Source organism: Pholcus phalangioides, unplaced genomic scaffold (genome assembly GCF_987345545.1).
Source record: "Pholcus phalangioides strain wild (caught in Gottingen) unplaced genomic scaffold, Ppha-v1.0 ptg000172l_1, whole genome shotgun sequence".
Classification (NCBI taxonomy): Eukaryota; Metazoa; Arthropoda; class Arachnida; order Araneae; family Pholcidae; genus Pholcus; species Pholcus phalangioides.
Genome location: NW_028301637.1, coordinates 8,103,234 through 8,116,254, shown reverse-complemented (window position 1 = coordinate 8,116,254; position 13,021 = coordinate 8,103,234). Strand labels below are relative to the sequence as shown.

General features: G+C 39.9%; 1 protein-coding gene across 1 annotated transcript; it reads right to left on the bottom strand.

The window, feature by feature from the left end:
- Window positions 1-3,113: 3,113 nt before the first annotated feature.
- On the bottom strand, window positions 3,114-12,131 carry pr (6-pyruvoyl tetrahydrobiopterin synthase purple). Its single transcript, XM_089255844.1, has 6 exons — window positions 12,055-12,131; window positions 11,874-11,953; window positions 8,836-8,858; window positions 8,663-8,719; window positions 6,566-6,636; window positions 3,114-3,300 (listed from the first exon to the last, which is right to left on the bottom strand). Exons 1-6 carry the CDS (start codon window positions 12,126-12,128, stop codon window positions 3,171-3,173), a joined length of 435 nt encoding a protein of 144 aa, XP_089111970.1. The 5' UTR covers window positions 12,129-12,131; the 3' UTR covers window positions 3,114-3,170.
- Window positions 12,132-13,021: the final 890 nt, after the last annotated feature.

Here is a 13,021-nt window from a genome sequence, read left to right as displayed (position 1 = left end):
GTGCAATTGCACCGGGCGCTAAATGAGAAGGGGCGCCGAAACATGAGAAGGGCGAAAAATGAGAAAATGATTTCTACCCGCTCTAGGGGAAGCGCCAAATCCAAGGTAAAAGGGCAGAAAAAAATTCGACATGATATGTTATGACATAAAATATCGCTGTTCCTTTGAACGCATCAAAACGAAAGGATTGAAACAAAAGTTTTTTTTTAATTAGGGGAAGTCAGGGACATAAAAGGGTCCCGCTCGGGTAGAGATTTTGTCTCGAACCACCCCTAAGTGCAACGTGTGTGTGTGTGTGTGGACTTGAAAATTGTAACAAACCGTACATACACAACCGAACATCTTTTCGGAGTTTAATGGATCTTGTTCCAGATACCCGGTGAGTAACGGTAAAGCTTCCTATGAGGCTCCTAGACAGTTTCTCTGGTAAGGTGCGACCGCAAGGACATCTTTTTGCTTTCAAGAAACTAATGAGGAACGTATGTTGGAAGTTCAATTTGATTTTTTTAAACAGCTTTGTAAATAAGATTCTACAATCATGGAACCCCCCCCCCCAATTCTGTTTTTTAAACTAAAAAAAAGTGAGGTGCAAAATATATATTGCTTTATTCCATTGGGATCGTTGTCCCTAAAATATGCTTCACGGCATTGTTTTACACCTTCGTAAGGTACTAGGTGGAAGAGAATTGCGCGTTATCGTTGAGATTAAAGCCGAAGTCCCTGAGGTTAAAAAAAAATAACCCCTTCTCAGTGCCGTTTTAACGCATGGACTCACCCGGGATCCTCGAAAGTAGAGGGGCCCTCACGAAAATGAGATCTAGTTAAAATTATCTAGAATTTACTAAGCAGGGCCTCAGAAAAACCACTTGGCTAGGGGGCCCCATGATGCTCTTAAGATGGCCCTGTTCCTTCCCCAGGTCCGTAGCATGCTTTCTCGGGCGCTGACTTTTCTTGAAATGGTTATGCTCAGAAAAAGGAGTTACAAGTGCCCCCCTCCTCCCATTCCGCTCCGGTCACCACCCAAGTTGCTTCGGAATAGGTACGGGCCTGCCCAAGTTGCAGAGCCCGGTGCTTTAGCTGGTGTTTGCCTGCCCCTTCCGTTTCTTAGTACTGGGTCTGAAAGGGATAATTTTAAATGAAGTTCACGTGAGTTTTATAAATATGAAAGTAATCGTACGAAAATATCACTTTCATTATCAGTTTAACTCTTACGCGTGAAACTATATACTTATTTTACCATAAAATTCAATTAAAATAAGTATGAAGAAGATAGATCTTTTGCGGTAAGTACCCTGCATAAATGTGTGACGTTTTTTAATGTTTTTAAATCAAACAAGTTGGGTTTTTATGCTTGTTTACAAGTTAAATGGTAGTAACCCCATTTTAGGAAGAAAGCTTTTACGACTTCTTCGTCCCTTAATATCCAACAAAGAGGTGGGGGGGGGGGGGCGATCACCACACACCGAGTCCGATAATATGGTAGAATGAATATGTCCCGTATTTTATGGGACAGTAATGACTAGAAAAAATTGCCCCCTCCGACACATCACTCTGGATCCGCACCTGGGGTGGGGGGCGCTGACTACTGTTTTTGCACCGGGTGCAACTAGGTCTAAGACCGGCCCTGTATGTGCCCCTATAACATCTAAACCTTTAAAAAAAAGGTGAGAAGTTCAAATATACATATTACTTTTTATTCATTAAGTAGATAAATGCATTTCCACGGTACATATTTGTATATTTCTGCTTATAGATTACATAGCCCATTCAAAAATTACAATTTCTTTATTAGGAAAGTTCTGTTGGTAATTTTTTGATGTAATGTTGAGAAGGGTGGTGGAAAAATGAAAGAAAAAAAATCTGATTTGGTTCTTATTGAAATATTTTCCTTAGACTTTTGAACATAACTAATTTTCAAGAACTTCATATTGCTATTCTGACGCATATTTGTCATTTTTAGGAATTTCTTTTCAAGTTTTTAAAGCATTTTTTACGAGTTTTCTGAACTTTTTTGAGTTTTTAGGGCATTTTTTACAATTTTTTACGTCAACAACATCCGGGCCTTGATTATTACTATCATTGATGCAACTAGGCAGGGCCGTAGCTAGCCATTCTTGTGCAAGAATTTGAATTCAGGCCCCTTCTGAGTCCCCCTTCCAAGTGGGCCCTGTGCAGGTGCACCTGTCTAGTTAGGGCTCTGCAACTAGGGTCACTGATTTGAGAATTCTCTATTGACGAGCTTCTTAGATTTTCTGAACATTTTCCGCAGTGGTCAAAAAACCGAATAGAATGCTCGGTTTCATTCACAAAAAGGTTTCTTTGTGTACTCCTAGTCATTTTTCAGCGACTTAGTTCGTCCTGAACTGGAGTAATGCCATAAGGCTTTGGAAACCACACCTACAGAGCGCCATATACTTAGTTTAGGGGGTGCGGAGAAGAGTTACACAAGCTCTTCTTGGCATACAAGGCTTAAGCAATGAAGAAAGACTCGATGTTTTTTAATATGTTTACATTGGAGCAACACAGGTGTCTGGGATATGATTGAAGTGTTTAAAATTTTCAACGGGATGGATAGGATGGACCACGAGTTATTAAAACACCACCAATCAACTGCTTTGACAAGAAGACACCAGCATCATTTAGAAAGGGACAATTCCACGTTGTGGTGCAGCGGGGAGTTCTATAATAGGGGGTTGTTAACAAATGGAATAGCTTACTTCTGGGGGTCATGAATTCTAACACAACTGATACAGTTTAAAAAGAAGTATGATGAACATAGTGGGATAAATCGAGAAGTTATCCATATGTAGACAAATAAGACAACCATAATCTTTCTTATGATCAGTGTATATTATGTAGTATTACTTATACGTGTTTTTCTTTCATGATATATGCTTTTATATTGGGTTGCTATAGTTTGGCTATTTTTGTACACATCTTTTATCTTTTTTCAGCCATCTCGTTGGGCAATTTGCCTTTGTGTTTGCACGTGTATTTGAAAATTTCAATTCACTGAGAAAAAAAAACAAGCAATCCAGTCATTTAAGACAGTAGAATCATCTACTAATAAACATAATTGAACTGGTAATAACTAAAAACAGAACACTGAAATATTGTTTTTAATGTAAATATTTAATTATATTTATAATTGTACTATACACATTCAAATTTCATTGATATTCTCCAAGAAACGTCACCACGTTCTTGTCTGTCTCATGAACCTTGACACAATGAAGGAAGGTTGATGGTAAGAGCTTGCTCAGAGATTCCCAAATGAAGACAGCAAGATTTTCAGTCGTACTGGAACGAAATGTGAGATTCGACTTGAGAATAAATGAATATAAAAAAAACTGATAGATACCTTGTTGTTAAAAAATATATTATTACACGGCACATACATTTTGCCCAGAAAGGACAAGTTTGAAAATGAAGTTATTAAAAATACTAACAAATATCTTATTAATTTTGAATATGAATCATCTTTGTCACACAATGGTAATTTTCTACGTGCAAGGACTAGTTAGGTCAGGGCAGCAGTGCTCGACATTATTTGCACATTTTGTATCGAGAGGCGGTTGAGCTAACGCCTTGGTGTAGTGGATTCCCTTGATGTAACAATGCTGCTAATTTTGTCGCTACTTCTGTTATAAATTTGGGTCAGGATAGATTCTGACAGAGACTGATTAAGTAATTTTTCAAATACAGATTATTTGCATCGTGTCGTGTGGAGAGTGTTTACTAACAAATATTTGTCTGTACAGAATACAAGGGAAATGTCTTGCATGACTGTGTGACATTTGAATTGTGTAATGCACCTATTTGGAGATATTGAACATGCTTTTTATATCTTTGATGTACAAAAGCAATTGAAGTAGCACTACCTGTCTAGTAGCATGTAAAACCACTTTTTACCCTGATGGCACCCATAGGCGAATAGGCCTACAGCACAGGAGAGCGATAGCCCCCAACTCTCCCAAAAAGTGTAATATTAGCATAGATGGGAGGGTGGAGATGGACTAAATCTGCCCCGCCCCCATTTGAAGAGCCTGTATCCACTTATGATGGCAGCCATGATTTGTCTTGGTATGGACTTTACAAAGAACTGTCAGCGTTCAGGCATCTTACAGTTCCACGACTTCTTACATAGTCTTCTACAGTTCAGGAAGATTTTGTGGAGAGAATATCTAGAGAGAATGTTTCTTTCAATAGCATTTCAAATGTGCTCCATTGGATCGAGGTCTGGTGACGTAACTGGCCAGGAAGTCAAGTCAACATAAGTGAAGCTTTACACAGAAAAAACTTCATGTTTAGGTTCACAACACAACCACACACATTTCAACGTGTGCCGATTTGTTAGAAGTTCCACAGACAAATGTGGATGGGGTGCACGTATGGTTTAGTATTAGTAGTGGTGAACATCCATGGACTGTTTCTCCAACCATTTGGATAAAATGCAGGAGTGATGGCTTGGTACACTGCCCTGTTGAAGGATGAGGTTGTCAGTGATATGCTGCAGTCACATGAACTGGAGCGAATGGTCATCAATGATCTTTGTTCCTCTATGAGGGATGATGCCATACACACCAGAGGGTTTCATTTTGGTCTGTGTAGTAATTTGCAGTTCCCAGGCAAAAATTCCACTTCTATCAGCTTGAAGGTTACCCTAATGGAATGAGGAATCCATCGTTTCATGAGGTTTGCACTATACCCGTACCTACTAATTCTACTCATCTGTCCAGGCAACCATTTTTTTCAATGCTTCTCAAGTCCAATGGCAATATTCTCATGCCCAGGCTAATCGTTGACCTTTTTGACATGCAATCAGCAGAGGTGCTGTGATGTGAGCTAGGCAATGTCGACCACTTTCATCCACACACTATTTGTTGTTCCCAGCAGTTAACCTGGCAGGGATTGTTTGACTAGAATTGATGACCAGAATTAAACTCTCAACACGTGGCATGTAAAAATAACATTGCCTGCATGACCTCTGAGGTGAAGTTGCCCATACGTCAGACACTGACAATTTGCACTTTGCTGATAAATGAACTTAAATCCTTCGTCTTGACCATAATGAACTATAGTATACTAATTATTAAGTAGCATTATTTCTATTGCTGGAGTGCTGCTTACATCATGCCAGCGATGTTGGTCACAGACTGCACACAAAGCTTTTTTTTGCATACCACCAACAGTCTCTAATTAGAAGATGTCACTCTCCGCCTATTACTGAAGAATGACATTATCTTTTGATAAGTCGTCATCTAGTGGCAGTGTGAGTAATGGAAGCTTTGGCCTGAGTTACGTCTAGCTGTCTATGTACGGCTCTGTTCAGTGCACACGAGTACTAAAGAGAGAGGATTAGTTACCTTCGTAATGTAGTGGTCTTGCCATAGCAGTTTTGTCCGTTGTGCAGTTGTGTGGACATTATGCTGGACTCATCGTGAAAATCTAGGTTTGAACCCCATTGGATGGCATAGTTATGGTCGACTGAATTTAGTATTCTTCAGTTTTCCAACTTCAAATCGCTAACATGAGTAGTCTCAAATTCAAAAAAGTCTGTGCAGCGAGCAGCAAAGACCCTTCAACATGATACTTACATAACATGAAAATTCAAGCATTTTCCATTTTCAGAGACAAATGATGATTTTTTTGCTTGGCTAAGATACATGAAATCAATAGGCATTTTGGATATTATGCCGAGGTGAACAGGAAAAAGTGTTGTTTCATTCCACCGGGAATCAAACCCCCAGGACCTCTTTCATACCGAGCAAGCACACTTACCATTCTACCATAGAGAGTTTTCCTTATAACATGCACAGAAGCGTGATTTTTTCCTGAGTAGAGACATTGCAGCAGCTTTTTAACTTCAGCCAATTGCCTCCCGGTGGCGGCAGTAGAGATGGATGATGCTTTTTTTCCATCCATCCATAAAAAATCATCATACATCTCTACTGCCGCCACCTGGAGGCCATTGGCTGATGTTAAAAAGAGGCTGCAAAACACTACTCAGCAAAAAACCATGCTACTGTGCATGTTTTAAAAGAAAAAGGATTGTCTCTCTATGGTATAATGGTAAGTGTGCTTGCCCAGTATGCAAGAGGTCCTGGGTTTGATTCCCGATGGAGAGAAATGACACTTTTTTCCTGTTCATCTCAGCATAATATCCAGAATGCCTATTGATTTCATTTACCATCTTTACTTCAAAATATGGAGGACAAACAGCAGCAAGAACTCAAAACAAGCAGAACTCTGACAACATAAATATGTTAGGGCCATGCATACCCACATAACATGTTCTGACATGTACCGATTCATTAGAAATTTCACATAGGAATGTGTAGGAGGTGCATGTACAGTTAAGCAGTAGTAGTCTAGTGCATTCACCTGGCAAGTAAGAGGATTTGGGTACAATTCCCTATAGAAGCAGCTGAATTTTCTTTCCTGGATTTATCTTCACATCAGCCGGCTGTCGAAATTTTTGTCTCAGATTCAACTGCTTTTGAGCGTATGGTGAATGTTTGTCACAGAAATCATACAAATTTAAAGAAAAAACCAATACACGAACCTGACTTTATCTTTGAAAAATGGCACATCTTTATCGAGGTTGTTGTGATCTAAGACATCAATGATGGCGACCTGTTTCATAAAGGGGGAAACATGTTAAAGTTTATATCATTGCAATAGACCAGGGGTTCTCAAACTGTGTGTCGCCAACCTTAATCAGGTGGCAGGGCCGCAACTAAGGGGAGAAGTAGGCTGGTCTGGTGCCCTAGGTGTTGGACTAGAGGAGGTGGTGAATTCATATTTTAACTGCTCCTTCTACATTATACGGGGGGTTCCAAAATGTCTGCTTGTCCCAGCTGACAAGGCCCAGGACAAGAACACTACAGAGCAGTGGCCCTGATAAAGCCTTTTTTTGAAAAAAAGACTCTGTTAAACTGCTCTCTGGGGGAGAAGTTGATTAAGGAAAGGGGGGAGAGCAGATGAAAAAAGTTTGAGAACCCCTGCAATGGACATTTTCATAGTTGCCAACTTTTTGAGAATGAGAATTGGGGAGATTTTAACACAGACCCAAATTCGAAAACCGCACACAAATACAAAAAGCTTCTTTAAAAATAAAATAGGGATTTTTCATTCGGGAAAATGAAATCATGGGGATATGAATGAAAAAATGTCCTTTGGAAAAATGCTACACATTCATAGTCAACTATCGTCAAAGAGTGGATGGTGAACCGGCTGCCATTACTGCACTCAAATCAAAACCACAGCAACAGAACACTGCCATTGGGATAGAAAAAGAGGACAGACAGACGGAAAGGAATGTATCACCATTCAAAACATGTCATCACGTTGATTCGAGACAATAGGTGTTTGGCAAATGTTGTCTTTTCCTAGCCAAAAAAGAAAAATTTCTTCAGAATTTATTAGCAATGTACTTTATGCATGTGTCATTTTGGAAGAAAGAACACATGGACTTTTTTGTGTAAATGCTTTAGATACATATATAGGGTATTTGTAATTAAACTGACAGCACTCAGAGCCATCTGTAGCTTGATCTAACAACTGGAATGACATCAAACTTGGTAGCAGGGAGCCAATGAAGACATGGAAGAAGAATTCAATGAAAAAAATTTAGTTTCAAATGGCCACGATGAGGGAAAAGGCAGTGTTGAGCAGCAAATATGTGAAAAGTTCCGGAGAACGGACAGATTAATAATAATGATGAAATTACAGGAAAAGCATCATGCTTCATTCATCACATGCACTTTCCTGACGAGGACATCAACATCCTTCAATGTGACTGCCGTTCTCATGGGCAACACTTTGCATCCTCTGCACAACATTCTATTCAGCCAAATGAAACATGTCACGAGAAATGTTCATCACAGACCATATCACTTAATGATCAAACTAACAAAGTAAGGGTCACTTGTCGCAACTTTTCGGTTGCATGGGCGACTCATGTTACCGGATCTAACTTCACACATTTTTTTGCTGTGGGAATACCTCTAGTCCAAGGTTTATCTTGTTGTTGTCCCAAACATGACTACCTTAAAGGATAACATACCAAGGACTGTGATAAACATATCTTTCAACATGTTTCATTTTGCCGGAGAGAATGTTGTGACCGCAATTCTCTTGTGCCACACTTAGCATCCTTATGCTGACTGCCATGAGAACGGCAGTCACATTGAAAGTGTTTGATGCTTTTGCTGGAAAAGTGAATGTGATGAAGAAAGCGTGATATTTCATTGTGATTTTGTCTTTCTTATTCATGTGTCTGTTCCTTGAAACTTCTTTTTAAAATACGACAGTGCCTCATTTTTCCCTATCGGCGACATTTGGAATCAATTTTTTCATAGAATCCTTCCTTCCCATGTTGCCATTGGTCCACCACCAAATTTGATGTCATTCCGGTAGTTTGATTGTTTATTTGAGCTACAGATGGCTCTTAAGTACTGTCAGTTTAATTACAAACACTCTGTATTTTCCTCTCAAAAATAGCGATTTTTTTCGATTACAGCCAAAATTTTGGATTTTTTCAGGAGCGTTGGCAGCTATGACATTACATATTTTTTTGCTTTGATACATTTCAATGATGAAAGGAAAATACATTGACACATAAGTCACAGGCAATAAAAGACGATAGCAACCATCTCACCCTCATGTATTCTTTCAAATCATGTAAATTCATCACCATCCCAGTTTGAGGATCGATCTAAAAAAGTACAATTCAATAAGAAAAGTATTAAGACTCCTAGACTCCTATATGCGATCTGTACAGGAGAAACGTCTCGATCTCTAACAACAGACACATCAATCATCTCATCATACCTTTCCTTTCACTGACACTTCGACTGAAATGTAGAAAAACAAACAGTAATTAATTTGCAATACTCATTTTCTATAACGAGGCAATTTCATAACATCAATAATCACTATTATTAATTAAGTTCACATTTTTTACACACAGTCGTGATGATAAGAAAAGAGAAAAGCATGTCTAATGAAGTCTCAAAAATTGCTTACACACAATAAGCAATATTGGGATTCAATTCAACAACGGTTCACAGCAGATGTAAAATTGGTTGTACCTGTGAACATGTTGGCACCTTTGTTACGCCTCCATTTACATTGGTCTAGATCACTAGCTTATGATTTTACTTACTGCTACTACATTTGCTTATCACACATTTGCCTATGGTTCTATGTATGATATCAAAGCTTTAACGAGGAAGTCTCACTTGTATATCTGTGATAGGTCAGCGGAAATGCCCCATGGGTGATTGAGACATAGATAGAGACAGAAGTGTATTTACAATTTTGCTACCTAAATTTTGTCACCCTTTTATTATTCTAGTCTAATTTTCTTGACCACTCATTCTTCGAATTTACCACCTTGTACTATAACTCGTTTGTAAATATGCCTGTGTCTCACTTTATGGCTCTATACTTTTGCTCACTCACATGCTTGCGTACTCTCAAGCTCACATTAGTGAGGAGTTGTCGATCACCACTGTAGGCAGCCTTTGGTTGCGATTGTATTTTGTCGGATTCAGGCAAGGAATTTACTTTTCAATCACACGAAAGAAGGCGAGGTGGTGCAGTGACCCCGTTAGCACGCCTGAACTTTCTCATCCTTTCTTTGTCGTCGCTCTTATTAAACTTTATTTTCTTCCTCCAACTGCCGCCAAAACTCAGTATTTTCCATCCAAAGCCGCGATTGAAAGTAAGTAGAGGATCGCGTGCCCTCTCCTTAAGTATCTCCTGTACACGATCACGTGCCTGCCTTCGGAGCGTCAGCTTGATGATGATATAGGATGGTTCGTGACTCATACGTTTTACACCCGACGAAATTCACGATTCAACACGTCGAGAATTCTGCACATACCAGGTGTTTTAATGCATATTGCTCTCATTCATTAACACATACTTTTTCTATTTCACCAATAAAATTCGATTTTTAATTTCAGCAATTATTGATACTTTGATACACACTTCACACTCTTCAAAGAAATACTATTATTATTATATATATTTTTTTAATAAGCACATTATTATTCTTTTAACATTTTTTGTTTCAATTTTAAGAAATATTATTCCTTTCATATTTTTAATTTTCATTGCTCTGGTGTCAGTCGCCCCATTATGCTGTCATAGTTGCTTCTCGTGTTTAGTATAAAAAGTGATATTTTTAGAATTAACCTGAAGAGCCAAACTGGTACAGACATGCGTATGCAAATAAAGAGATATGGAACCAATCAGAGTACGGCGCTGCGGTTGCCAACGCCTATATAACACAACAAGTGTCTGGCATAGTTGTTAGATCGGTTACTGCTGCTACAATGGCAGGTTATCGAGATTTAAGTGAGTTTGAACGTGGTGTTATAGTCGGCGCACGAGAGATGGGACATAGCATCTCCGAGGTAGTGATGAAATTTGGATTTTCACCTACGACCATTTCACGAGTGTACCGTGAATATCGGGAATCCGGTAAAAAATTAAATCTACGACATCGCTGAAAAAGATCATGCAAGAACGGGACCAATGACGACTGACGAGAATCATTAAACATGACAGACGTGCAACCCTTCCGCAAATTGCTGCAGATTTCAATGCTGGGCCATCAACAAGTGTCAGCGTGCGAACCATTCAACGAAATATCATAGATATGGGCTTTTGGAGCCGAAGGCCCACTCATGTACCCTTGATGACTGTAGGACACAAAGCTTTACGCCTCGCCTGGACCCGACAACACAGACATTGGACTGTTGAGGACTGGAAACACGTTGCCTGGTCTGACGAGTCTCGGTTCCAATTGCTTCGAGCTGATGGACGTGTATGGGTATGGAGACAACCTCATGGACCCTACATGTCAACAAGGGACTGTTCAAGCTGGTGGAGGCTCTGTGATGGTATGGGGCGTGTGCAGTTGGCGTGATACCCCTGATACGTCTAGATACGACTCTGACAGGTGACAGGTACGTAAGCATCCTGTCTGATCACCTGCACCCATTCATGTCCATTGTGCATTCCGACGGACTTGGACAATTTCAGCAGGACAATGCGACACCCCACACGTCCAGAATTGCTACAAAGTGGCTCCAGGAACACTCTTCTGACTTCTTTAGACATTTCCGATGGCCACCTAAATTCCCAGACATGAACATTATTGAACATATCTGGTATGCCTTGCAACGTGCTGTTCAGAAGAGATCTCCACCCCCTCTTACTCCTACAGATTTATAGACAGTCTTGCAGGATTCATGGTGTCAATTACCTCCAGCACTATTTCAGACATTAGTTGAGTCCATGCCACGTCGTGTTGCGGCACTTCTGCAGGCTCGCGGGGCCCTACACGACATTAGGCAGGTGTACCAGTTTTTTTTGGCTCTTCAGTGTATTATGCATGTTGGTTTCCTATGTTTCCTGTGCAATTTTCTTCTTGGCATTTGTAGCATCATTAAGCCGGGTTTTCCCGGTCATTTTTCCGTCATTCACATAAGTTTTCCGTCATTTCAACTTTATCTGGGGGGGGGGGGTAGGGAGGGTAAAAATGGAGGGGGGGGCAAAGCGTTTGGCGCCGGAAAAAAGTCGCCAAAATGGCCAATCTCTGGATTATACAGCACCCGATCCCGCTATTTTTTTTTCGGCGTCCGTAGTCAGTCATGGCCTTGGCGACTTTTCCTTAGGCCATCGGACGTATTTGGCACCGAAAAAAGTCGCCAAGGGATCTGGATAAGCTAATTGGCGACATCATATCAGTTTTCCGGCTAATTGGGTAAAATTGGCGACGAGATCATTGTTGTGGGATACGGGTCATTATTAAACTGGTCATGGAGTTGCGTTCATGATAATGAGCACATACTCACCTTTGTAATTATGACCATGGCTATTCGGCCGGTTGCATTTGCCATACACCGTCACATTTTCTTCGGCCGTCAACGCATTGCTGGCAAGGAAAGAAAAAAAGGCATGAAGGATTCAATAATGGCGTTTAAGTGATCGCATAAAATAAAGTTGTTGAAACAAAATAATGAGAGAGAGAAAAACCTGTGCAGACGATGTGCCGCTGAGAAGGTTTCTGTTCTCGTGAGATAAGCAACAGGTGCCGAAGACGCCATCATCACAAAAATATGTAAACAAAAACAACTTGTTGCCACCAGACTAAGGCAGCCAGCATAAAAATGAAAAAGAAATTATTCACCTTTCTTCAGTGTGGAGCTATTCAAAATAGATGGCAGCACTACAACTAATGTGTGTTTTCAACAATGACCTTCTCTAGAATAATAAACTGACCATATTCCTGTGAAGAATACGGAATCGGGATTCCAAATATGAGATCTCGCGTCAAAAATGACGCCAAATGCATACGTTGTTAGATATTGCAGAAATCATTGAAAAAAAAAACGCCAATGACAGGCAATGAAGCATTATTGTAAATAGCAGTGGATTAAAATGAAAAATCCACGATATACAGTCAAATCCCGTTATTACGAACTCCCAAGAGACCGGAGAAATCACTTATATGAAAATTTCGTTTAAAGGAATTCCCGATTTTTCATTGTTCTAAAGAAAACTTACCTCGGGGATTAGAAAAAGTTTCGTTAAAACGAGATTTCCACTATAACGGTATTGGTTAAACGGGAATCGACTGTAAAACATTTAACATGACAATTATGTCTTTTTTAAACACATTTTTAACGTGGGTCATTCATACAGACATTGAGTGCATATATATATATAGATGTGCCGGAACCTAGATGCTAAGGCCATTTGAGCCCTCTCAATAAATTTTATTGGGGGGGGGGGGAAGGGCTGATCTCCATCAAATAAAATTGATGAATATATAATGCAATGCGAAACACTTCCCCCCCCCCCCTCCTGCGTACGCGCTGGAGTTCCGTATACATGGGATAACCTGTAACTTTCAGCAACTCCAATGTTTGTTTTTATTTTCGAAATTAAGAGCTAACCCCAAGGGCCCTTTAACACCATGCCCTCCAACAGTGGCGCTGAT

Bases quoted from the DNA above. Each gene is read 5' to 3' on its own strand.
- pr (XM_089255844.1), bottom strand. From the start codon at position 12,128: ATGATGGCGTCTTCGGCACCTGTTGCTTATCTCACGAGAACAGAAACC. The intron at 8,720-8,835 runs GTATGATGAGAT...GTACTTTTTTAG, and splicing joins AAGTGTCAGTGAAAGGAAAG to ATCGATCCTCAAACTGGGAT. The intron at 6,637-8,662 runs GTGAGATGGTTG...TTTATGAAACAG, and splicing joins ATTTGAAAGAATACATGAGG to GTCGCCATCATTGATGTCTT.